General features: G+C 52.8%; 8 protein-coding genes across 8 annotated transcripts; 7 read left to right on the top strand and 1 right to left on the bottom strand.

Annotated features, from left to right (window-relative positions):
• Nucleotides 1–470: 470 nt before the first annotated feature.
• On the top strand, nucleotides 471–2,765 carry SETTUDRAFT_36262 (uncharacterized protein; the record flags this gene model as incomplete). Its single annotated transcript, XM_008023084.1, has 1 exon — nucleotides 471–2,765. The coding sequence occupies one exon, from the start codon at nucleotides 471–473 to the stop codon at nucleotides 2,763–2,765; it is 2,295 nt and encodes a 764-aa protein (XP_008021275.1).
• A 2,013-nt stretch (nucleotides 2,766–4,778) lies between these two features.
• SETTUDRAFT_36261 (uncharacterized protein) lies at nucleotides 4,779–5,105 on the top strand (the record flags this gene model as incomplete). The annotated part of the gene is made up of 1 exon (XM_008023083.1): nucleotides 4,779–5,105. The coding sequence occupies one exon, from the start codon at nucleotides 4,779–4,781 to the stop codon at nucleotides 5,103–5,105; it is 327 nt and encodes a 108-aa protein (XP_008021274.1).
• Nucleotides 5,106–5,446: 341 nt separating this feature from the next.
• SETTUDRAFT_24883 (uncharacterized protein) lies at nucleotides 5,447–6,932 on the top strand (the record flags this gene model as incomplete). The annotated part of the gene is made up of 3 exons (XM_008023020.1): nucleotides 5,447–5,834; nucleotides 5,898–6,069; nucleotides 6,146–6,932. 3 exons carry the CDS (start codon nucleotides 5,447–5,449, stop codon nucleotides 6,930–6,932), a joined length of 1,347 nt encoding a protein of 448 aa, XP_008021211.1.
• Nucleotides 6,933–7,855: 923 nt separating this feature from the next.
• Nucleotides 7,856–9,192, top strand: SETTUDRAFT_24882 (uncharacterized protein; the record flags this gene model as incomplete). Its single annotated transcript, XM_008023019.1, has 4 exons — nucleotides 7,856–7,912; nucleotides 7,967–8,188; nucleotides 8,243–8,791; nucleotides 8,845–9,192. The coding sequence occupies 4 exons, from the start codon at nucleotides 7,856–7,858 to the stop codon at nucleotides 9,190–9,192; spliced, it is 1,176 nt and encodes a 391-aa protein (XP_008021210.1).
• Nucleotides 9,193–11,275: 2,083 nt separating this feature from the next.
• On the top strand, nucleotides 11,276–11,863 carry SETTUDRAFT_36258 (uncharacterized protein; the record flags this gene model as incomplete). Its single annotated transcript, XM_008023082.1, has 1 exon — nucleotides 11,276–11,863. The coding sequence occupies one exon, from the start codon at nucleotides 11,276–11,278 to the stop codon at nucleotides 11,861–11,863; it is 588 nt and encodes a 195-aa protein (XP_008021273.1).
• A 2,700-nt stretch (nucleotides 11,864–14,563) lies between these two features.
• SETTUDRAFT_174898 (uncharacterized protein) lies at nucleotides 14,564–18,229 on the top strand (the record flags this gene model as incomplete). The annotated part of the gene is made up of 4 exons (XM_008023312.1): nucleotides 14,564–14,645; nucleotides 14,698–17,115; nucleotides 17,176–17,284; nucleotides 17,331–18,229. 4 exons carry the CDS (start codon nucleotides 14,564–14,566, stop codon nucleotides 17,920–17,922), a joined length of 3,201 nt encoding a protein of 1,066 aa, XP_008021503.1. The 3' UTR covers nucleotides 17,923–18,229.
• Nucleotides 18,230–18,396: 167 nt separating this feature from the next.
• SETTUDRAFT_36256 (uncharacterized protein) lies at nucleotides 18,397–19,071 on the bottom strand (the record flags this gene model as incomplete). The annotated part of the gene is made up of 1 exon (XM_008023081.1): nucleotides 18,397–19,071. One exon carries the CDS (start codon nucleotides 19,069–19,071, stop codon nucleotides 18,397–18,399), a length of 675 nt encoding a protein of 224 aa, XP_008021272.1.
• A 293-nt stretch (nucleotides 19,072–19,364) lies between these two features.
• SETTUDRAFT_144794 (uncharacterized protein) lies at nucleotides 19,365–24,529 on the top strand (the record flags this gene model as incomplete). Its single annotated transcript, XM_008023311.1, has 3 exons — nucleotides 19,365–21,282; nucleotides 24,043–24,145; nucleotides 24,211–24,529. The coding sequence occupies exons 1-3, from the start codon at nucleotides 19,515–19,517 to the stop codon at nucleotides 24,527–24,529; spliced, it is 2,190 nt and encodes a 729-aa protein (XP_008021502.1). The 5' UTR covers nucleotides 19,365–19,514.
• Nucleotides 24,530–24,967: the final 438 nt, after the last annotated feature.

Below are 24,967 nucleotides of genomic sequence, written 5' to 3'. Positions count from 1 at the left end.
CGCCCGTTCTAACTTGAGCCTCACGAGCTTGTATGCCCTGCCGAAACCCTCTGGTCGTGCAGCCCTCTTCTCGCGGTACCATTGGTACTTGGCGGGGGGCCTGCAACTGGTCCTCGCTCACCCGCGGTACGTGAAGCCTGTTCGTTTAGTCTTTGTCAAGTAGATATTCACACCGTCGCTCCCTGCTCGTCCATTCTCCATTCACTGGTCTTACTTCACCTTACGTTTCCTTTATTGCATTGTCTGGAGCGTTGACCTTTTTCCTATTGTCGTCTATTGTTTTGCATTTCCCCACCACTACCGCCTAATTCTCTTCTCCGCGTCGCCGCCACCCACGGCTAGTAGCCATCACCGATCTAGCTGGCCTACATCCATACCGGCGCTGCTACTTGACAACCCAACCACAGCAAATCGTTTTCCGCTTCTAATCCATCGGCCAGACCTACGTTTCGCAGACATACAAGCTCGTCATGGCTTCCTCCGCGAACCAGCAGCAACTCTTCCCACCTGTGCCTCCATCAATGTCCGCTGGCGATAGTCATGAGATGCGAGACTACTACCCACCGCAGGATGCACCACGACCTACGATAAACCAAACACCAAACTTCAAACCATACCTCGGCCTTCGAGCTAGGCTCTCTCAGATATGGATCAATCGCTGGACGATTCTACTGCTCCTCGTCCTTGTGCGGCTGCTCATCGCCATTGCAACAACAGACTCCAGCCTCGCTTCCGCCCGCCGCGAGGCCCTCAGTGCTTGCACCTCAGTCGAGAGGATTGGCAGCTCCATGGCCTCGATGCCTCACTACATGTCCGCCGGCCTCAACGAGATGACGGCTTCCGGGGTCGACAAGGCAGTCAGTGGCCTCATGACCATGCTTGAAATGAGTGTCACGGGTGTCGAAGAGATTATCCTCTTCGTCATCCACATGATGACAAGTACCTATCTCTGCCTCATCACCCTGGCTGTCAGCGGCAGTCTGCATGCCGCTGTGGAAATTGGCGAAGCCGTCACCAAGAAACTGAACGAGACCATCAACTCGGTCACCGAAGACATGGGCGACGCGGTCAAATCCGTTTCAGACGGCATAAACTCCATCATAGACAAGATCAACTTCAATATCCCGGGATTCAACAAGCCGACCATCAACTTGGACAAGCAAATTTCTGAACTCAAGGGCCTCGAACTGCCTTCTGATCTCACAAACGGGCTCCAGAAGCTCAACCAGTCCATTCCCACTTTCACCGAGGTGCAGAACTTTACCGACAACATCATTCGCCTGCCCTTTGAGGAAGTCAAAAAGTTGATCAGAGGCATGAACACATTCGAGTTCAACCGATCCGCGCTTCCTGTGCCACAGAAGGAGACCCTAACCTTCTGCTCTGACGGCAACTCGATTAATGGTTTTTTCGATGACCTCATCAAGTTGGCTTACGACGCACGGAAAATTGCTCTTGGTGTGCTCATTATTGCCGCTATCCTGGCCTGTGCCCCGATGGCTTGGATGGAGATGCGCCGCTACCGCAGGATGCAAGAACGTGCTGCTCTCTTTGCAGAGGGCCACGAAGGCATGGACGTCGTCTATCTCGCGTCCCGGCCGACCTCTTCCGGTATCGGCTTGTGGCTCGGCAGGCGCTTTGGCTCAGCTCGACGACAAGCCGTCATGCGCTGGGCTTGGGCCTACGCCACTTCTGTACCCATGCTGTTTCTGATCTCTCTAGGCATCGCTGGCCTCTTTGCATGCTTCTGTCAATACCTTTTGCTCAAAGCCATCCAAGACAAGACGCCAGAGCTCACGGATCAAGTTGCCGACTTTGCCGAGAAAGTCGTCACTTCACTCAACAATGCATCCGCAGCGTGGGCTAACGGTGTCAACAATGCCATTGGCGACATGGACAACAAACTCAATGACGACATCTTTAGCTGGGTCAATACCAGCACGACTGCAGTCAACGATACTCTGAATGCTTTTGTCGACCAGATGAGCACCACGCTCAATACCACGTTCGGTGGCACGATCCTCTACGACCCAATCAAGGAAGTACTCAACTGTTTGATTGGCCTCAAGATTGCCAGTTTCCAAAAAGGACTCACCTGGGTTCAAGAGCACGCGCACGTTCAGTTTCCAGGCGTCGCCAACGACACTTTTACTCTTGGTGCCCTTGCTGAGAAAGGTGACTCCGACTCGGCCTCCGAACTTCTCGCCGACCCCAATGGCAAAGCCAAGGACGAAATCACCGAAGCAGTCGATCGCGTCATTGACAAGCTCATGAGCGGCATTCAGACTGAAGCGCTCATCTCCGCCGCCCTGATTTTCATATGGCTCTTCACTGCCATCGGTGGCCTCGTATACGCTTCGACCCATCTCTTCCGCCGCGACAATTCAGAAACAGCACGAAATCCCTATGTCATCGACCCTGCTACCGACCATGTCTCCAAGTCCGCCGCTGATTACCCTGCTACCGCGCCGCCGCGATACGTGCCCAACGATTACAATGTCAACAAGGCAGCGCCCTATACGCTTGCCCCTCGGCCTTTCTCAACATTCGAGCACGACAACAATGTTGAGCCTGTAACAGAAAAGGTCGGCCGCGTTGGCGCGCGTGCGGTGACCGAATCCGAGCGACCAGGACACCTACGCACGAGTAGCCATGGACAGCTCGCTGATCCCTCACCGGCTGACGACCGCACTGGCCCATTTTCCAACCAGTATGCGCCGACGCCGTATCCACAGGAAAAGCAGCAGCACAATCCGTTCATCTGAGATCTATATTTGTCGAATAATACTAGCAAGTCCAGTCGTTGACCACCTGACCTTTCGGCTTGCCTTCTGCGTCAACCGGCCAATGACTGGACTTGCTACCAGACAACTACCGACCTGACCGACCTGCGATGAGCCGTAATTGCTCAGACCGAACCTTGCGTTTGAAGTTTTCTTTCTCTCTCTCTCCATGATGATGCGGAAACGCTCTCTGGAGACGGGATTCTGGGCACATGTCTCTGCGTTGACGAAGCTTGCTTCTCCGCTTGCATGTGTCGGTGTTTTGATTTCACATTTGGTTCCTTTGTTCAATATACCCCACCAACATGTATTTCTTTGTGTTTATTCGTCTTGCGTTGTGCTCTCTCTTGCGGGCGCGCGTTGGATCGATATCCCCTCATTGCCAAGTTTGACAGTGAAGCTCTGCAGACAGCTGTTATTACGTCGACTTTCCATGTAATCTCCTTGTGTCCCAAGACTGCATGTGGGCTGTCTGCAGATGTCTTCCATCGAATGATGAGGTTTGTGTATATCTCCTTGAGTATGTCTGTTCCCGAGGTCCCTTACGCCCGACCCTCTGTTCGGCCCTCCTGCCTTCATTTCCCTTGCTCTCCACTCCACACCTCGACGCTGCATTGCCGCCGCACCCCGTCTTGCCGTGGCTTGCCCGCTTGACGCGCTGCACAAGTGACCTCTTGGAGTGCATAGTGGTACAGCTTAAGGATGCAATGAGGTAGCGATGTGTGCTGATTACGATCCGGCAATATGTTGGACATGACTCGCTCATTCGCCACGCCTCTCTCTCTCCCATTCAACCCACCGGCCCGCTCCTGGATTCTTGTATGCTTTGCACCCGTTGTCCGCGGCTGTTGCTGGGGGGAAGAAGAGAGAGGTTGTTGTGCTGATTGGTAACAAGCGTCGTGCTTTCCTCCCTTTTTCCTTTCTTCTGGCGTTTTTCTAAGAGGACCGCGCTGGGAGGCTGGGAAGATGCGTTGACGTTGAAAGCCGACATTTTTGTGTTTGTTTGTACGGGTGGAAGCATCCTCGTCTCTCTGGATGAAGGGTTGGTTTTTGCGTTCTTTGAACGCCGCTTGAGTTGATCCTGTGAGGCGCTTGCGCCCGGGACTTGTTTTTACGGTGGTTTCACGAGTAGTGGTGGTGGTGACGCATGGCCCTCGAGTGGTGTGGCTGCGGGCGGGGGAGAGACATGGTCTTGCCAAGAATGTACGTATGAAAGGACCATGGATAGGAAATTGACAAACCACTCCCCCATGCGGTTTCTGCAGATTTTCTTGATTGAAGTTATATCACACACTCGCTCATCCAGCAAACACCCACTCTCATTCTGTTCTCTGCTCAAATACGCCCATTGATCTGGTGGAGTGCCTTAGGTAGATTAGGTAAACGCCCATCAGACAAGAAATACTGGAGCTAGTATAGCCACCCAGTACCTGTGTTGATTGAGGTGAAAACGCTCCACGACGATGTGTATCCAACATAAGGGGTTTATAGCGCTAGCTATAATATTTATAGTAAGATAACATACCCCCTATGAGCTAGGATAGCACGCTTACTGTGGACAAATACCCTGATACGAGGCTGAATTAAACCTAGTGCTTAGCCATCCGCTGCTTTAAGTCCGACGGGCTACGCAGCTACGTATTCAATAGCGCTATGAACACCTCTTAATTTAAGCTATCTTTTCAATAATAAATTTTCTAACACTAACTTGTTATAGCTATAACGTAAGCCAGATATCACCCTGAAAGAGGTTAGTAAAAACTTACTGTAGTTTGGTAGTATGATTTTATGAAAGGTGGTGCGACTAATATCGAACAAAGCTATTTTAAGGCGAAATCTAAAAGTTTTCTTGACGCTGCTTCCTGAGCATCTCTAGAGACAGCCGAGTACGCTTCTGGTCTCGCTCGCCAATACAAAAAAGCCCCAGCAGAGCGGCGACGGCGCCTCTTAACCACGAGCCAGCTGCTTGTAACTCTTTGGCACGCACGAGAAAGCATGGCATCGACTAGTCTCAACCAGATAATATGGCTTTTTGCCACTGGATTTACGTTCTCTTACGCCTCCCTGGCACAGCGCGGCCATGTCTTACACGAAGAACGTCGCACTTTGCCCGACGGGTGGCAGAAAGGCGACCGTCTGAAACCGGACATCGTTCACCCTGTTCGGATTGCACTTACGCAGAACGGGTTGGAGCGAGGTGAAGAGCTCCTAATGGCTGTTTCAGACCCAGACTCGCCCCGTTACGGCCAGCACTGGACACAAGAAGAAGTTCATAACTTCTTCAGACCAAACGACGAATCCAGTATGACGGTCCAGCAATGAATCGAAGAATCCATTCCGGCTGCCGACCTCGTCCAGCCTATCACACAGTCCAGAAACAAAGGCTGGATCGAATTTTCAGCAACTGTACAGCAGTTGGAAAACCTGCTAAGGACCAAATTCCACAACTATCACCATGAGTCTGGGCATACTGTAGCATCGACAGACGTGTACCACGTGCCTGTAGGCGTTAGCGAACATGTCGATTTTATATGGCCTGGAATTGCTCTATCTCACCACATGGATGCTGGCAAAGACGCTTTACAAAAGCGAGACGCTCCAATCGAGCCACAGCGTGCCCCAGTACCACATCAGCTAGAAACGAGGCTTGCAAGCACCGCAGCATGCAGCAACAATCACTCGTCACTGGAACCGCGTGCATTCGAGATCTCTATGGCGTCCCTCAAGGACCTGCGCCGTCGAATCCCAATTACACACACGCCATCTACACCAGCGGAAACGGCAAGTACAAGCAAGAGGATCTTGACGCCTTTTGGGCGGCTTATGCCCCCGACGTGCCAAAGGGCACCACACCTAAGCAAACTCTCATCGACGGTGCAGCCGACAAACGGTCTAATGTTACGCAGACGGGTGAGCTCTACATGGATATCTCGCTGACCGTGCCGCTGGTGGCTCCAAACACGGTGACGATTGTCAGTCCGGATGATCCAGTTATCCAAGCCGACACGAACTTAGCGGGCGGTATGAATACCATGCTGGATGCTTTTGACGGTAAGACGGCAGCTCGCTTACATGTAATTCGCGATACTCGAGGGACTAGGCTGATTGCTGTAGGCTCGTACTGCACGTATAGCGCGTATAATATTACTGGGTCTCTGCCAGGCTGGGATGCGCAATACCCCGGTTCGACAATAGGCAGGTATAATGGTTCAACGCAGTGTGGAGGAGTAAAGCCGCCATCTGTGCTTGTCAGCGCTTGGGGAGCAACAGAGGATTATTATCCCATGTAAGTTGATGGGATACTCACACAAACCCCTCTCCCTTATTTTCTAGGTGCTTCTCTAATTGGTAAATCCGCATAGTTCCTATCAACGCCGGCAGTGCAACGAATTCATGAAACTCGCACTCCAGGGCACAACGGTCCTTGTCGCAACCGGCGATTTCGGGGTCGCTGGTAACATTCGCACGTGCTGGGGCCCTAATAGCGATCGCTGGAACGTCGTGGCGCCAGGAAACTGTCCCTATGTCACTGCTGTTGGCGGGACAATGCTCAAAGACGGCGTTGATGTTCGCCAGCCGAGCGAAAACCCAGAGCTAGCTTATCATGAGAGCGGGGGTGGCATTTCCGCCATCTATGCACGGCCCAAGTGGCAGAAGCATGTCGTTGGTAACTACCTCAAAGCCGCATCCATCGATCAGCCTGGATTCACGGGACTAGCTCCTCTGGTGGCGAACAATACCGTACTGGCGGACGTCATCTCCCAGTTCGGCGCACGTGGCATCCGCAGTCTCTCTGGGCGCGGGGTTCCCGACATTTCCGCCCTTGCAAGTACTTCGTCCGACTATATTATTTTCGACGGCATCATCCGCCCTGGAGGCGGGACCTCAGTGGCGGTAAATTATGTCGGCGCGCTTATTTCGCGCATCAACCTCGAGCGCCTGGCTGTGGGGAAACCCGTCGTGGGCTTCATCAATCCCGTTCTGTACAAATACGCCGATACCATCGTCAGAGATATTACCCACGGCGAGAGCAGCAGAGCTTGCAACAATACATATACCGCTTATCCGCCTGCTGTAGGCTGGGATGCGGTTACTGGTCTCGGGGTGTTGAAGTACAAGGAGGCTCTTAAGCTTTGGATTAGTCTTTGATGTTCCGAGTCGTTTTGTATATAACTGTCTTGAGAGGCTTACTTGGCGTAGAACTCTGTAGGATATTAGGGCAATCGCTACGCTGTAGGAATATGTCTTTTTCGCTGGTAACAACTGCACCGCTTTCGCATACAAAGTTTTCTAATAGCTTTACTAAGAGAAAATGTATCGCTAAACCATTCTATTGTAGGTGGTAGTTGAAACTGAAGGCTAATAAACAGGTATTGGTTGTAAATGGGCACCAAGGTAGAAGCCGCTTTAGTTGCTGATTGATAGTCTCATATATATATATATATATATATATATATATGGAGTAGCAGCTGCAATAGCAGCTGGATGAATAGCTACTACAGTAGGTCGCCGCCGCGGTGGTGATGAGAAGCTTCTGCGGCGGCGGTGGTGGTGGTGGTGGTGATAGGCGTTGGTAGTAGTGCATGTCACGTGAGACGCACGCCCTAAGAGCTACTCAGATCAGATCTCAGTTTAGCCAATGACCATGGAAAATTTGACACTCTGTGGAGAACACGTGGTCAAACTTGACTATAATCTGCAGCTAAAGCTGCAGTGAGCTAGCTTTACACGTCGTGAGGCTGAAAACCTGTAAGTATTCGGCCCGAGACCCAACTCCCCCCCTTTCACATTCTCTCTTCCAAGACTCTTCGTTACTAGCCGCCATTTTTAGGCTGTGTGCAAGTCGTAGGATTCGGCATATTCTGGTCTACATCGGAACCCGAGGTTGCAATTTTGACTTGGCAAAAAGGTGTCTGTGAAACCATCCGAACCTGTGCATAAGGCTCTATAAAGCGAAGACATGTTTGCATACAAGTTGATAATTATCCCATCGTTTGTTGATTGTGGAGCTGCAATTGACATTGTATACGCGCCAGACTGAACTTAAACGTGTATCCCTTGTTCTAAACACAATGGCGAGCAACTTCAAGATCGAGCCTCTGGTCCATCCTGAAGGGAAGACATGCAAGGTACGAGTAATTAGGTCTGTGGAATACAACCCTTGCTTACAATTCTTTGCTTAGTTTGGGGCTGTTATTACCGGTCTTGATCTGAACAATTTCACCCCAGAGATAGTGGCGCAGTTGGAGAAATTGACCTGGGAGCATAAACTTCTTATTATCAAAGGTCAACATGACCTTAAACCGAAGCGTTCCTGGGAATTGCTGCAAGCTCTTGACCCAGAGATAATTGATATGGGCGAGGATGAATTGGCTGATCTATTTCACCCTCACCAGTGGTTTAGAGTAAGTCAACGTCAACAGTACAGCGAAGCCTCGAAAGGTGCTAATATGTTCAAGGACTCCTTCCGCGCTGTCACAGTCCCTGATGCGGGATTGTTTTATTATATTGGGAAAGGACCCCAAAACGACCCGCGCTACGGTAAACCAGGCCTAGACATGGGCGACAATAAGTTAAGCCTTACCTACAGCGTACCGCTCTCAGACGAGGACTTTGAAGCCGGACGTACCCGTTTCCACAGGTGGTACATGAACGGATACTACTGGCATAAAGATATTACAAAGTTTACTATTCTCCGACCGATCAAGTTTCCTTCAGAAGGCCTGGACAAGCAGACTGTAGAATGGGCTGACGGCTCAGGTATGACTCTGGAAGTTAAGCCAGGGCGCCAGGCGTTCTTAGACGTTGAGCAATTGTATGACATGCTCAGCGACGACGAGAAGAGAATGGCAGACCATAGTTGGGCCGAGTACAACTATTGGCCATTTGAGAATCTCAAGGACTGCAAATATGCTCCTAATGGTCTAGGCGTCGTCACTGAAGGCAAGGAGCAGCCAGACGAAGAGCTGCTCACGTTGGGAGGGGCAAGTAAAGACTGGCAAAAGAAGGTATGGTTATACTTGGACGAAGCTTCATCTATTGCACACTAACAATGCTGTAGTACCCACTCGTCTGGGTTAACCCCGTTAATGGCAGGAAGTCATTCCAGTGTATACATCACTTGGTTCGTCGGCTATTCATTCGCAACGGCCCAGACGAGACTCCTAAGATCATCGATGACTTGGGCGAAGTCAGGAAGTTTTTGGATAAGATCCAGACCAGAATTATCAAGCCTGAGCATATTTGGGTAGGCCCGGATGAGGAGCAGGACTTGCTTATCTTCCAGAGCTACGGCCTGCTGCATTCGGATATCGATCATCCTGCTAGTTGGGGTAATAGGACGATACACCAGGCCTTCATGCCTACACGCTACCCCCCTAAGGGACCCGTGCCTATTCCAGATATTTAAATAATCAATAAATCGACAATGCAACTGTCGGTCATGTATATTGCTCAGATCTGTATCCAACTCCGCGCCATTGTCTGCAGACCCAGTGTAATCGCTCTCGTCGGAAGGGCTTTCAGAGGGTAAACTTTCGATTGGGAAATGCTGTCGCATGTAGCAGCAGTCTGGGGGGAAGAAAAGCAATTGGAGAGTGTGTAGCTAGAGTGAAGGCGTAGTATGCGTCGGTCTTGGAGACATATCCTGCAACATTGTCTTCGATGGAGCAGTTTTCGCCCAAGTACTGGCTCTTTGAGCGTTCGATAGCTCTGCACCAGAGACCTTGGCAGCAAACAGACAGCTTGAACGTGGCAAGGACAAAACTCGCTCCTTGTCCACTTATCGCACTGGCATGTACTCTCGAGACCTGCCCTCAGAGACACGGATCCGATTGTTGCAGCTTTAGCTGCATATTAAAATCAGTCACGCGTGTTAGCTTAGTCATGTTTTCTATAGGGGCTTAAAATGCAAGACTTTGTCGGTAGATTTCATTCTTATTAGCTCTAAGAAGCTCTATTATTATTCATTAAATAGGTGCCAAAATGTTAGGAATCTCTATCTTAGGTTAGATTCAGCTCTCGTTACATGAAGAATACTAAAATAGCTAGAACGTTAAAATAGCTAGAACGCCAGAGCGCCAGAGAAGTGAGAAGAGCGAGAAAAGCGAGAGAAGCTAGTAGAGCTAGAGAAGCTAGAACGTTAGTATAGCTAGAGTAGCTAGAATAAGTACTAAATATACACTTCTCTTAAGCACTATTATAGGCTATAAAAATATTTATATAGTTATTTAAGCTCTATAGGACCCTAAATAACCTAGCAAAATCGAAAAGCTGCTAAAGCTGCACCCTTTTTCAGCTCCGTTACGGGCTGTAGGAATGTTTATAGTCAGTCTTTCGCGTAATTCTGTTACGCCAAACTTTCTATGGCATGTACACTTATTGGTGGTTTCTCTTAGAGAACAGAAATAGCCCCTCATCTTACAACCCCGCTTAGATTTGCGCGGCATAACCTTGGTATAAACTCTTGGTGTTATGAACCCCGAAACATTGCATGACACTAAGTAATTGGAGGCTGCAGAGATATTTTGGTAAGTACTGGTCTTGGACGCGGCACACCCTTAATAGCGCATCCTTTGCACAAGATTAACGCACAACCGAATTGAGTATATGTTGCGCAAGGTCTGTAAGTACTCTTGGCTGCAATTTACCCGGTGCATCTCGTAGCAGAAGTTCATGTTTCAGTAGCAATAACTATTGCATGCGTTCCTGGTTCTTGGCCATTCGCAAAGCTGACCTATTCGGTTTAGTTTGCGCCAGAGCTACTGCACATCTTCTACCAGATACGGCTGCATTGGCGCGGCTTGGATGAATGGCATACTGCGGGCCTGGCTGCAGTGGGCCTTACCACAGCGGGCCTTATACCACAACGAGCATTACCAGAGCGCGCCTTACCGCAGTGAGCTTGCTTGAGTACTGTGTATACTGCTAAACATCACTTTCATCTATGCGAATTGTAGTCGAGTTGTAGTCGAGTTGTAGTCAAAGAGAGCGTAACTGAACAAAGCATTGAAGCATGTATGGATACTGCTTGATAACTTGCTAGAGACCACCTATTTCTCTGCAATGTCTCTCTGGCAGCCGTAAATTTTCACCAGAAAGTACATGAATATTGAAATTACGAACCCAGACACTATTCCTATACGGTAGAGACTAGTGTCAGGTCCCCAAACACCACAGCAGTGAACTACTATTAACAAAGCTACATAGTCCATTTTCTGACGCTTATCAAATCCCGAAGTTTCGTATAATGCTGGTACAACTCATATACTCTGCACGCCATTCTGCACAGCCCAGAATAGCTAGGCTTAGGCTACCTCCGTCTTGTCCAGCTATGCAGGAAGTACTTGTGGGTAGATGCTTGGAAAATTGATAGATAAAAGGGGGTGCTCTCCACCTTCATGAGCTCACTACCACTCCTCCAAACAACTACCTTCAACTTATCCTTAACCACCAACTTCAATACTCTCTTACCGAGACCCAATCTGTTCATTATGCGCTTCACTTCTACAGCCGTGGCGTTCTTCGCCAGCATCATTACCGTTTCCGCCGCCGGTGTCCCAGACGGTAGTTACACTGTGACTAGACACAGCAACGGCACTCAAGTCTTCCCTCCCGTTGATGCCAACGCTGCTCCTATTATCCTCACCCCCGAGGATCTAGCAGCACTACGAACCGCCAACCGACGCGATATGCTCTCATCGTCCGGCCTCAACAAATTGTCCAAGCGCCGAATCGATTGCTGGGGCTATCAACTCGACGAATCCGGCATCGACGCAGCATACCAAATGCTGGCGAACTGGGCTGGCAGCGGTCGGGACATTTGTTCGAACACACCAGGCCGACAAAACTGGCATGCAGAGATCAGTGAGCAAATGATGGTGTATTACTGCGTCAAGCAAAGCGGAAAATGTGGCAATGCAGACCGCCAGGATATTTCTTACGCAATGGCACAGATGGATAGCAAATGCCGCCGTTACGAAGCTTCGTGGTTTGGATGGCCGAGTAGCTTTGAGATTGTGGGCAAGGGAAGAGCAGGAGACGATGTCTGCAAGGGTGGTATGGATGGCGTTCCCTATTAGTGGAACTGGTTTACGAGGAGGGATGTTGGTAGCCCCAGAAGATGAGAACGATATAACAGTGATGAGTTGAGTACAAGCAACACTATATATGAATGTGATTGAACCTGATGCATCTAAAGACTTCACAACCTCGAGAAGTGATTTTATTCTTCTTTACTCCATGTAAAGGGCTGCGCCTATGGAACTATACCAGGAGGTTGGCTAAGTAGATATCACGTGATGAAGCATCACGTGACCTATATCTTTTGAGCAAGTTTGGACAAGTACTTAGGTGGAGGACTTTGCGAGTGGTAGTAGCTTTTCGTCTTATTTTTCTTCTTCTGCACTATGTGTTCATGCAACTTGTTATCACGTATATAGTAAGAGTGCAGCGCCGTGGGGCCGTCGCGGCGCTGTCCCTCTAAAGAGTTGCTGGATAACAAGAGATCAAAGAACCTTGGGATGTACCAGCTAAAGTATTATTAAAGACGCTGCGCTATCATAGCGCCGCAAGTGCATTCAGAAAGTGACACCCAGCTGTACACAGTTTAGCTAAGCCTAGTTGGCTGATTTCCTCGGGCAATATAACGTGCAGGGTCAGTAAGCTGGGCAGATCAGTAAGCTGGGCACCCCACCAAACTTGACGCGACGCTCTACACAACCACCACCATGCCGCGACAACAACGTTCTATACATACTTCTCGTGAAGGCAGAATAAGCCTTGCTATCGCGTCTTATCGTAATAATCCAAAACAATCTATCCGTGCTCTTGCAAAAGCATATGATGTGCCACAATCAACACTACATACTCGCGTTCATGGTACTCAGCCACGACTAGAGCTACGGTCTGTTAACCGTAAGCTATCGTCCATTGAAGAGCAGTCCCTTGTGCAGTGGATCCTAGACCTTAACCGTCGTGGTTTTCCACCCCATATTATCGACGTACGACGGATGGCAGACGCGTTACTCGCCGCGCGTGGCCAAGATCCACCTCCACAACCTGTAGGCAAGAAATGGGTGTCGCGCTTTATCCAGAGCCAGCCAGAGCTTCAGACGAAGTGGAGTAGAAGGCTTAACAGCCAGCGCGCCCAGTACGAAGATCCTGCTACAATCGTAGCGTGGTTTAAGTTGGTAGAGGAGACGCGCCAGACGTACGGCGTGCTAGACCAGGATATCTATAACTTTGACGAGACTGGGTTCGCAATGGGCGTCGCTAGTACGTCAAAAGTCGTAACTAGCTCTGATAGAGTTGGTCGGGCAGTCGTCGTACAGCCAGGCAATCGGGAGTGGGTTACAGTGATCGAGTGCGTTAACGCGTCTGGCTGGTCTCTGCCACCGTTCGTGATACTGTCTGGCAAGGTTCACCAGAGCAGCTGGTATCACAATCTCCCACCAGACTGGACTATCGGCACCTCAGACAACGGCTGGACGACTGATCAGCTTGGCGTAGAGTGGGTAAAGCACTTCAACCAGCATACAACGGCTCGTACAGCTGGAGTCTATCGGCTGCTTATTCTAGACGCTCATGGTAGCCACGCAACGCCAGAGTTCGACCAGTACTGCACTGAGAATAAGATTATCACTCTCTGTATGCCGCCTCACACGTCGCACCTCCTCCAGCCTCTAGATGTGAGCTGCTACTCTCCTCTTAAGCGCGCGTACGGACGCGAGGTTGAGGAGCTCGCCCGGCATGGGGTCTACCACGTTAACAAGATAGACTTCCTTGCAGCCTATACACGGATCCGGCTAAAGATTTTTACGCAGCAGAATATCCAGGCAGGCTTTCGGGCGACAGGGCTTGTCCCTCCTTGTCCAGATCGCGTTCTATCGTCGCTCACAGTAGCCAGAACACCGTCTCCACCACAGACAACCACAGATAATAACACTATAGCGCAGGCAGCAACGCAGACAGAGACACCACATACAGTAGCAGAGCTTCAGCAGCAGGTGCGGTATCTCCAAGAGCGACTGCGCCGGCAGCTAGAGAGTCCAACAAGCGTTGCGATACGCCAGCTTGCTAAGAGCGCTTAGCTTGTAATGCAATTAGCAACGATACTTGCAGAGGAGAATAAGAAGCTACGTAAAGAGAACTAGCGTCAGCGGCAAAAGCAAAATCAACAGCGTTAATATATTGCTTCTAGTAGGGTACTCCAGGTGCAGCAGGCTCAGCAGCTTATGGCAGAGGCAGAAAGGTTACTTATAGGGGGTAGCTAGAACCAGGCTGGTGAGCGACGTCAGCGCGCGCCGCCAACGTGCACGAAGTGTCACGTTGAAGGACATACTCGGACTTCATGCAGAGCTAAATAGTAAACTATATATCTTAATTTTATATTATTTTAATACGTTGTTGTGGCTTAATTGCGCAGAACGTCGCGCGAAGTTTGGTGGGGTGCCCAGCTTACTGATCTGCCCAGCTTACTGACCCTGCACGTTAGTGTTTTGTTTCATTATGTAAAAGGCATTAACATAAAGGTGGCTATAATAGTATATAGTATAGTAAAGCAAAGCAGGTACTAGCGTTCTTGCAGCTTAGTTTACGCGGTTTGTGTGACGCGATTTAGTTTCCGACCTTGGTGGTGTAATGGTCCGCCGTAGCGTACAACGGACCGCCGAGCTTCAGGCGCAACCCGGCACTGTTCATGAGCTCTCGGTGCGCACAACAGCAGTCGCATAGCGGCGATACTAGGACCAGATGAAGCAGCAGGCCAAACGATAGCCACCATGCTCTCTGCATTCACCGCCCGGCCCATCGTCGAGCTCAAACAGCGCGACAAGTCCAAGATCGAGTCGATCCTCGCATACGGTAAGTACAGCAAGCCTGCAGCGCATCTCGTCGACTTGACTAACAATCCAAGGCGATCGTGTACTTGTCGGGCTCAACACGGGCTCCCTGCGCATATACCGCGTCAACGACCAGCCCGAAGACGACGACGTCGAGCACCAGCAGAATGGCGACCAGAACGGCGACGCGCAGCAGCCACCCACGCCCAAGCCCAAGTCCGCAGACCTGCTCCGCGAAGAAGAGAAGTTCTCGCGCCGACCGATCCAGCAGCTCGCCATCATCAAGGAGGCAAACATACTTGTCTCGCTGTCGGACAACTATGTCTCGATCCACGACATCCAGACGTACACACTGCAGGAGAAGCTGGAGAAGACCAAAGGCGCCACCACATTCGCTGCGGCCAGCAACATTATAAAGGACCCGTCGACGGGCATTCCGTCTATTGTGAGCCATCTGGCTGTGGCGGTGAAGCGCAAGATCATACTGTGGACATGGCAGGACATGGAGCTGACGGGCGACGCGGTCGAGATGTCGCTCATCGCCTCGGTCAAGAGCTTGACATGGGCAACGGGCACAAAGATTGTCGCGGGCATGGACCCGGGCTTTGTCATGGTTAATATCGAAACACAGGAAGTCCAAGACATTATCAAGCCAGGTGCGCTCGCAGAGAATGCAAGTCAGGGCGGTGTGCGCTTTGGCGCCGTGTCATCCTCTGGCATGGGATACATGGGCATGGGCAGCTGGGTGCCGAGGCCTCTTGCGACACGGCTTGGAGAGGGCGAAATGCTGCTGGCCAAGGATGTCAACAGCTTGTTCATCGATACGGACGGCAACGCCCTGGACAAGCGCCAGGTACCCTGGCAATCTGCCCCCGAAACCATTGCTTATTCCTATCCGTACATGCTCACGCTGCAGTCGCCTTCAAAGGGCAGCCTGGAAATCAGGAACCCGGATACGCTTAGCTTGCTGCAGCTCATCTCCCTGCCGAATGTCAATTTCCTCCATGTGCCTCAGCCCAACATTAGTCTAGCCCATGCTGGAAAAGGCTTCCTGGTCGCCAGCGATCGCTGTATATGGCGGATGGGAGCGCAGAGCTACGAGACGCAGATTGATGAGCTGGTGGCCAACGGGCGGTACGACGAGGCCTTGAGCCTGCTCAACATGCTGGAAGACACACTGCTTCTGGACAAAGAGGGACGGATACGAGAGATCCAGATACTCAAGGCCCAAGCACTGTTTGAAATCAAAAAGTACCGTGAGGCCATGGAACTCTTCATCGATGCAAAGGCACCGCCCGAGCGGGTCATTGCCTTGTATCCGCGGTCTATCGCTGGGAACTTGGCGCCCGAGGAGAGTGTCAAGGGCGACGGAAGCGTTACAGACGAGGAAGAAACGAATGGAGAGAAGAGCGCCAAGGAATCTGGTGAAAGCACGCCTCCTCCTGCATCGGCGATTGGCCGAACCATGATGGGGCGGTTTGGTGTGGGCGGACATAAGAAGATTGACTCTGACGCTGCCTCTATCCGCACCACTGCTGTCAAGGACGACGCCGCGGAGACAGCGAGCATTAGGAAGAAAGCACCCGAGGCACCGCAGCCTGACAAGGCCGTCTCGGAGAAGGAGTTCAAAGAGTCTGTTCGTGCTCTGCAGTCGTTCCTTACGCAATGCCGCGTGCAGATTAAACGCTACATCGACACGGAGGGTAATCTTAGGGAGCCCCTGCCGACGCCGAGTGGCAGCCAGCTGGAAGCGGAAAAGCCGCCTTTCCACTTTTTTATTGAAGAAGATGCGCTGCAGGGCCCGGTAGACTGGAAAGCCAAGCTGCTTGAAGTAGCCCAGCTAGTCGACACGACGCTCTTCCGCGCCTACATGATTGCAAACCCCAGCGTAGCAGGCTCGCTCTTCCGCCTCCCCAACTTTTGCGAGCCAGACGTGGTCCAAGAAAAGCTGTACGAGACGGGCCGTTACGCCGACCTAATCGACTTCTTGCACGGCAAGAAGCTGCACAGACAAGCACTGGAATTGCTGGAAAAATTCGGCAAGAATGAGGCGGATGAAGAGGTCTCGCCCGCACTGCAGGGCCCACAGCGTACCGTCGGCTATCTGCAGGCACTGCCCCCGGAGCTGATTGATCTGATCCTCGAGTATGCCGAGTGGCCGCTGCGCGTCAACCCAGACCTGGGCATGGAGGTTTTCCTGGCCGACACGGAAAACGCAGAGACGCTGCCGAGAGACCGGGTGCTCGAGTTTCTGCAGAAGATCGACCTCAAGCTGGCCGTCAGGTACCTGGAGCATATCATCGAGGAGCTCAACGACCTCAATGTCGATTTCCATCAGCGGCTCGTGGATTTGCTGCTGGAACGGCTGAAGAGTGGAGACTTTGCGGGCGATGAGGAAAAGGCGGACTGGAGAGAGAGGCTGCAGTCGTTCTTGAAGAAGAATAATGCACAGTACAACCGGTATCGCGTGTTTCAGCAGCTGCCGGCAAATGGTACGTATTGATTGGGATTGGGGGAGGGGTTCGAGTGAAGTTGGCTGACGAAATGATCAGATCCAGATTACTACGAGGCACGGGCGATTGTGTTGAGTAAGATGGGATCACACAAGCAAGCACTGGCAATCTATGTGTTCCAGCTGAAAGACTACAGGAAAGCAGAGGAGTAGGTGTGCCTTTGCATATTTGTAGGCCCGACTAACGTGTTCCAGATACTGCAACCAGGTCTACACAGCGCCACCAGCGTCTTCTTCGCCCAACCGGCCTTCGCAGCCTGCGACCAACAACATCCAAGGCACCATTGAGGACACGGAGCTCTCCATCTACCATGTTCTTCTATCCCTGTATCTTTCGCCGCCGCCTCCGCATGCGCCAAACTGGCCTCCAGCCCTCGAGCTCCTATCCAAGCACGGGGCGCGACTGCCGGCAGCCACAACGCTGGACCTGATACCGCCGACGCTGCCGGTCAAGGATCTAGAGTCGTATTTCTTTGGGCGGATCCGCAATGCCAACTCGCTGCTCAACGAAGAGCGCATTGTTTCGCGGCTGCGGGGCGTAGAGAAGGTGGCCGTGGAAGCAGCCATGCTACTCGGGACTGACAACAAGGTGGACCAGCACGGAAGGAGGGTGCCAGGCGGACTGAACCGGAGGGTGGTGATTGACGAGGACAGGCACTGTGCCGTGTGTCACAAGCGGTTCGGGGGGAGTGCGATCCGCGTGTTTCCCGACAACAGCGTGGTGCATAGCGGGTGCATGAGGGGCGGCGTGGGGCGGAGAGCGCCTGGGACGTCGGAATGGCGGTGATGGTGACGGTGATGGTGGACGAGTCATGGCAGCGGTAGTTTTTGCGCAGATACCCGTTTGACGGAATAGGAATAAAATGTCGTGTGGGCACACTCAGTCGTCGTCAACCACCTCCTCGCCATACGTTGCCTCGGCGGCTGCATCGTCGGCGGCCTTGTCGTCGGCCATTTTCTGCGTCAGGAAGTCGTTGATGTCCTTTTGCATGTGCTTGAGCGACGCGGCGAGCTCGCCCAGGTAGGCGACGCGGTCGGGCGTCGATGGCGGGGAAGAGGCGAGGGCTGGGAGGGCGGCGGTGAATGTGTGCGACGCGGACGTGGGCGAGGCGTAGGCTGCGGTCAGGGGGGGCATGGCGGGCGTGGGCGTGTCGGCTAATTGAACATGTAAGCAGAGAGGGATGGAGGAGGGGGAGGAGGGCGGCGATGATGGGGGGGAGGTTAGGCGCACGGGCACAGCGGCGGCGTTGAGCTGGGCCGATCAGTCCAACGGCCGCATCGAACAACGGCAGTCTTGGGTTGCACGCCAGGTCAGATCAGATGCACCGGTCCTGCCGGCGCCCTGGTATGTCATGCCATTGGTGCGGAACGTCATGCTCTGGCCAGGGGCGGCGGACGGGCTCAGCGGCTGGGCGCGGTCGGCGGGGGCAGCGTCGTTGGCGGCGGGAATGGTGGTGGAGCGCTTGCGGTAGTGCTGGGGGTTCTGGGCGTAGGCGGCCTGGGCAGCAATCTGCGAGGCATTGAGGGTGCTCTGCGGGGCCATGGCATCGCGCTCGCGGACGGGGCTCTCCTTCATCGAACTCAGGCTGGGCTCAAAGTAGCCCTGCGAGCGCTGTCGCGGGCGGTGGCCTAGGTGGGCGCCGATGTGCGTCTGGGCCGGGGGCGCATCGCGCACGATGGCGGGACGCGAGTAGTTGTGGGCAGACGACGAGGGGCCGGGCGCGCGCGACTCGGGCGCCGTGGGCGACTTGACCGACGCGGGCGGCAGCGCAGGGCGGCGCTGGTGCTGCTGGTGCTGTTGTTGGTGTTGTTGTTGCTGTTGCTGCTGCTGCTGGTGGTCGGAGTCGGACTCGTCGAGCGAGACGGGGCGGCGGACCGTGGGCAGCGGCGCGGGCGTCGACGTCGACGTCGCGGGCGGGGGCGACGACGAGGGCATGGCGAGGGCGCTCTGGGGTTGGTGTTTCTTTTGCGGCGCGTGTGGCTGCTGCTGCGCTGCTGCGCTGCTGCTGGGGGCCGGCGGTGGCTATGGGCGCGCGAGCAGGATGCAGGCACAGGCTGTCCACTCGACGACCAGGGCGACGTGGGCGGGCGCAGGCGTGGGCTTGGAGGGCGGGGGGACGAGAGGCGGGGCGGGGCGCTATCGACGGGCAGCTATTCCAGCGCTCTCATGGCCAGCATGGGGAGCGTCGTAATAGCGGATGCAGCGCGGTGTGAGCATCGAAGACGGTGGTGGCTGCCACCACGGCCGCCAACGCTGCCTTTCCACGCAGCCCGCTCAATTCGCCCGGCGTCGAGGGCTCCCAGGCGCATGCCTCGCCCAAGCCCGCGGCCACGCCAGAGCTGCCGCCGTCGCAGAAGCCCAAGGAGGGGAAGAGCAAGATGAAGCTGTTTTCGTCCAAGCCCAAGAACATCAAGGTCGACAACCGCGCTGAGAGCAAGCACCAGGCCCTGCCCTCGCCAGGCAAGATTGGCATTGGCATCCACAGCTCCCAGGCGCTGAACCGCATGATGATGGCCGGGTCCACGACGAGCTTGGTCGATCCAAGCGCACCTTCGAGCAGCGCCTCGCTGTACTCGTCGGCCAACGCATCCACTTCGACCCTGGTGCCCCCCCGGAACGAGTCGCTGCCGGAGCGCAAGGAGGAAAAGCACAAGCACCACTTCTTGTCGCGCCAGAAACACAAGCTCAAGGACCAGGATAGCTTTGCGCTCCCGCTGTCGTCGGCCAGCAGCAACTCGAAGCCCACCAACCCCAGCGCCCCTGAGCCTCTGTATTCCTTCGCCGCCCCGTCATCGCCAGGCCACTCCAGCACATTTGCCAGCTCCGTCACCGGCCTGGATCTGAGGCACGGCGGCCGCCACTTGAGACGCGCCAAGAAAGAGGAGAAGACGGCCGCCTACCTGGATGCACAGTTGGACCCGCCGCACCGAGAACGGAACCAGTCTTTTAGCATAGAAAGATCAGAATGGCCATTGCTAGCGGGCAGCATATCCAACACTTCGAATCTTTCGACGCCTGGCCAGGCCATATCGCATACCTCTGAAATGTCGCATTTGGGCAGCTCGTTTGGTATCCACGGTCTCTCGCCAGACGATGCTTGGCCACTGCTCAAAGCAAGGGTTCTGTTGATATTCGAGGGCGAAGACCCACGCCCGCCCGTCGAGGACTTCAACGCCCTCGTCACGGTCCACATCAAGCGCTGCATCCAAAAGCGCTCGCCCATTATCCTCATCGAAGACCTCAATGAGCTTCTACAAACTGGCTTTGGCTCGCTCGACCAGACGCTTCGACACGTGCCCGACGACCGGTTGATTCCGCACCTCGTCGAGATGTGGCTGGTTGTCTTCACCACCATCTTACCCTTTCTCCAAGCCGTCTTTCTCCCTCTTGACCTGGAGTTCAGAGGCTCCGGCATCATGACCTCGGCGCAAGCAGCCGAATTCTGGGGCGTCATGCTCCCTGACGAAATGAACACCAAGAGCCCCAACCACAAAAACATACCCATCCTCGGCGAACTCGAAGTCCGCCGCATGACGCTCCTCATGTTCCGCGACATTGTCATTCTCCCCCGCTACGAAGCCCTCATGGCCATCTTCTCGCGCCTCTCGCTCGAGAACCTCAACGCTGGCCTCGACTCGCCCTCGCCCATCCCCCAAGACACGCGCCCCGGCACCGCAGGCAGCGCAAACGACACCCTCCTCGGCAGCCTCAACTCCACCAGCCAGAGCAGCGGCGGCTACCTCGAGTCCACCACCAGCATCACCTCGTCCACCTTTGCCAGCACCCGTTCCCGCGCCACATCCAACACCTCGGCCGGCTCCTTCTCCTCAAACCCCTCACAACATCCCCCGACCACAGTCGCACACCTGCACCCCCCGCCCACCTCGCACTCGCACAACCTGCCCCCCGCCGCCCTGCGGCCCCAACCCATGGACAGCACAAAAGTCACCGAAACCGTTGGCCGCATGCTCCAGTGCGTCTCGGTCCTTGTCAGCCTCCAGAGCAGCGACGACGCCCAGGACAAAATCGGGAGACTCAACAAAGAACTCAAGTATAACTGGTTGGGTAGAGGTCGCACAGGTAGACAGAGACAGGGCTTTGTCGGCCCGAGAAGTAGAGGCGGCGGCTTGAATTTGGCCGCGGGCGGTGTCAGTGTTCCGGGTGTTGGTGCATAACCTTGTTGTTGTTGTTGTTGTTGTTGTTGTTGTTGTTGTTGTTGTTGTTGTTGTTGTTGTTACATATCCCATTTGGTCTTGGTTGTTGATTGATGTTGATATCACCCCTGGGGTCTTGGTTGTGCATGATAGATGCCTTGTGCTAGACTTTTTTTTTCTCCTTGTTTCTGTTGTCCTGTGTTTTTTTGGGGTATATTCGCTCTTTTTTTTTGCCTTACTGGCTTGCATTTGTATTGTACAAAGAGATGAGTGGATTGGATTGGATTGGTTTGGTTTGGTTTGGTTTGGTTTGGTTTGAAACTGGAGTCGAGTCGAGTGCATTGGATTGGATTGGATTGGAGTGCATTGGGTAGCGTGTAAGTGGGAGTGGGAGTAAGCAATGTATCAAACGAGACAGCGAGAGAGCCAAATGAGCGGGGCAAATGAGCCAAATGAACATATCAGTGCGTCGTATATATCCTTCTTGTGCCATCTTCTCCCCCTTTTTTCTTTTCCCTGTTCTCCCCCTTGTTTTTCCCCTATTTCAAACGTGCCGTGTCCTATCCCATGCTGCCGTGTAGTGTCACAGACAATGCTATATCAACATCACCACGTCATTCATTCATCAACATATACATGGATGTAAGAATATATCCAACATAGCACTGCACATCTTGGTGTGACGTGTTTTACTACTCACTGATTTACAATCTACATACCAATTCCGTGGCTTTCCCTGCACACGCCTTGGATAGCATACTTGATATACATGCCGACTTACATACCTACCCAGGCTCTGTTCTACACTCTATCAAGTACATATGTGTGTAAATATGTAGCATGTCAAGCAAGTGCATCTGTGACGTAGTTTAAAACCCCCCCTTTTCTTTTCTTTTCTTGTTTTTCAGATTTCTTTCAGTCGCTTTACTGTACCTAGCTACCTGCCATCCTGTACATCTAAATCTACCTACCCATGCACCCGTACATCGCCAAGCAACGACCCATACTCCTCAGGCGAGTCCCGCCGTGTAGCGTGTTGCGCGGGTGCAGGCAGCGTGTCTGGATTTGTTTCTGCTGGGGGAAAAAAAAAGGAGGAGGGTAAGTAAGTAAGTAAGTAAGTAGATGTGTGGGAGTGTGTGGGTGTGTGTAATGGAAACAGAGAAAGCGATAAGTAAGCAAGCAAGCAAAATCCGAGGAACAGAAACAGAAAATTTTTCAATCTTACCCCCCTGCCCATCCAACCACGTCAACACCTGTCGTCTCTGCACCACAAATTCGTGCTTACGCTGCTCTTCGGCCCGCTGCTGTGCCTCGCTCCCACGCCGCCGCCGCCGCCGCAGTTTAGCCACCGCTTTCTTGGCACTCTTCTGCCATTTCGACGTCGCGCTGTGGATGCGTTGTTTGAGACTGGTCCAGAGATGCTTGCTACGGTTGGTGCTGGCGGGCTATGTAGACAGTAGTTGTCGTGTTAGTAGGGAGGAATCATGTGTAGGCAATAACAATAGTCATGTTGGGGGAGTGCGTCTGAGGAAGGGGGGTACCATGGTGTGTGTGTAGTGCTGATTTGGGCAAGGTAGTGGTCGTAAGGCAACGTGCGAAACAAGTCTGTTGGTCCAGCGGGTGGGAATCCCAAGTACGTTGAGTCAAGGGGGTGTAACGTGGCTCGACTGAACTTTGGCTCGTAGAGATGCGTGCGTGTGCGTGTTGAGATATCAAGCCGACGGTACGAAAATACGGTTTTTTCAAGCAATAACCCCGTAGATAGGAAATAGTAGCGGATGAAAACGTCGACCTGGTTACCGCCCCCCTCTTGTATATCAATACGAGTGAAATGGATGGTGCAGAGGAAAAGTCTCTCCCTCGATTGTTTTTATTCGACTTCGACGAGTCGCGGGGGTAGGCGCATATGCGGCGTGTACAATGGATACAGGGGAAGAACAGAGCATTGGTTCTGGAGGTGCGAATGCAAGGGCGAGCCGTGCGGACTTGCTGTTTGTTAAGCCCGTGTGCGCAGTGCAGTGTAGTTACGCAGTTCCCTGGATATCTAGTCTGCGATGGCGACGTCGACTCAGGTAAGCCAAGTCTTCATTCTCGCCTGTACCTTGTGTGAAGGCCTCAAGAAAAAAAAAACAGAAATGTCTGTTTATTTTTTTTTTCCACTATGATTCTCTCTCTTAACATAAAAACCTCCATTGTACTACTACTCCATGAACACGTGGTCACATATAGCCTTGTCGCATCCCACACCTAGGATATCACCAAAAACACGCCTTCTCGCAACGGCATCCATGCATAACCGTTGGATGGCGCCGCGTATACCCGCAGAACGAGAGATGTGTGTGTGTGTGTGTGTGTGTGTGTTCGGCCAAATCCCTTCGTCATGGGCTGATACGAGCTTACCTGACCTGGGAAGTCAGGCCCGGCTTACCCGATTAGGGCAACTATCGCATTGTGCTGGGAGGAATGTATGTAGAAAATGTACTTTTTGCATAGTCACCGACATTTCTATTCTAATGCTTATAATAAGCCGTGTCCTTTTTTTTTACATTTATTCATACTTATTGTATCGCGATAATTCAATCCAAAAAAAAGAGAAAAGAAAAGAGAAAAAAACTCCTACGTATCTGAAGGATAAGAAAGCACTTGAAAAAGTAAGTCGGATCGTGAAATACATGGCTACTTACGGCCAGAACAACATGTGCAAAGAAGGACATGAAGAAGGATAGCTAACCACAGAATAACAAACATCTAGTGTCCACCCCCTCCCTCGTCCCTCTCACCGTAATCAAAGGCGCAGGCCAAGAATTTATTCCGCTGCCAGAAGGCGACAACGCAACAGTCGCTGATTTCCACTCGTTCAGTCACCCCCCCCCTCCTCTTCTTCCAACCCACCAACGCACTACATACTAACCCCCACAAGCATCCGCACGCAAACCACCTCGACCCCCACACACCTCACCTCGGGCTTCTACAAGATCCAGGCCGGGCCCGCCAAGCCGGCGCACTACACGTTTGAAGAGACAAAGTACGTGCTCAGCGGGCAGATTGACGTGCTGGACGAGGCGACGGGCGTCACGCACCATTTGGTAGCGGGCGACTTTGCGTTTTTCCACGTCGGGTCCAAAGTGCAGTTTTCGACGCAGTCGAGCGGAATGGCGTTTTATGCCGTTACCAGGCCTGTAAGGACGCCGCATCCGAATTTGAGGGGGAGGGAGGAGAAGGCGTTGGCCAAGTTGTGAGGGTGGGCTGTGTGGACTGTGGGTCGTTGGGAGGTGGGGGTTAAACATCCAATTGTGGAAATAAGTAGCTGGGGCTGGGGTGTGTTAGTTGTGCGACCGAGTCATGAAAAAAGGCTGTGTGTATTTCCCCCCCGCTGAAAACGATTCATCATGTGATGCAATTTATTGTTTTCCCTACTACAGTGCCCGTGCACCAGATGAGCACCATCGCCAGTTGAGCACCCCCAACAACTCAATATAGTCAACAAGATGAGGCTGTAGAGCCACCACAAATCGTAATAAAATTGCGCAAAGCTAGGATTATACTATATACAGGCCTACGAAAGTTTTGGCTTATTTAGAAATTTTTTTGGAGGGCGTTATCGGTCGTTGCCGTCGACTACGCGGTGGAGCAGCTCGTGCAACCCTTGCGGCTCCCACCACAGCTGGAGCAACACC

The sequence above is a fragment of the Exserohilum turcica genome (assembly GCF_000359705.1).
Source record: "Exserohilum turcica Et28A unplaced genomic scaffold SETTUscaffold_10, whole genome shotgun sequence".
In the NCBI taxonomy this organism is placed as follows: domain Eukaryota; kingdom Fungi; phylum Ascomycota; class Dothideomycetes; order Pleosporales; family Pleosporaceae; genus Exserohilum; species Exserohilum turcicum.
Note: the sequence above shows the minus strand (reverse complement) of the source record. Positions and strands in the feature narration are given on the sequence as shown.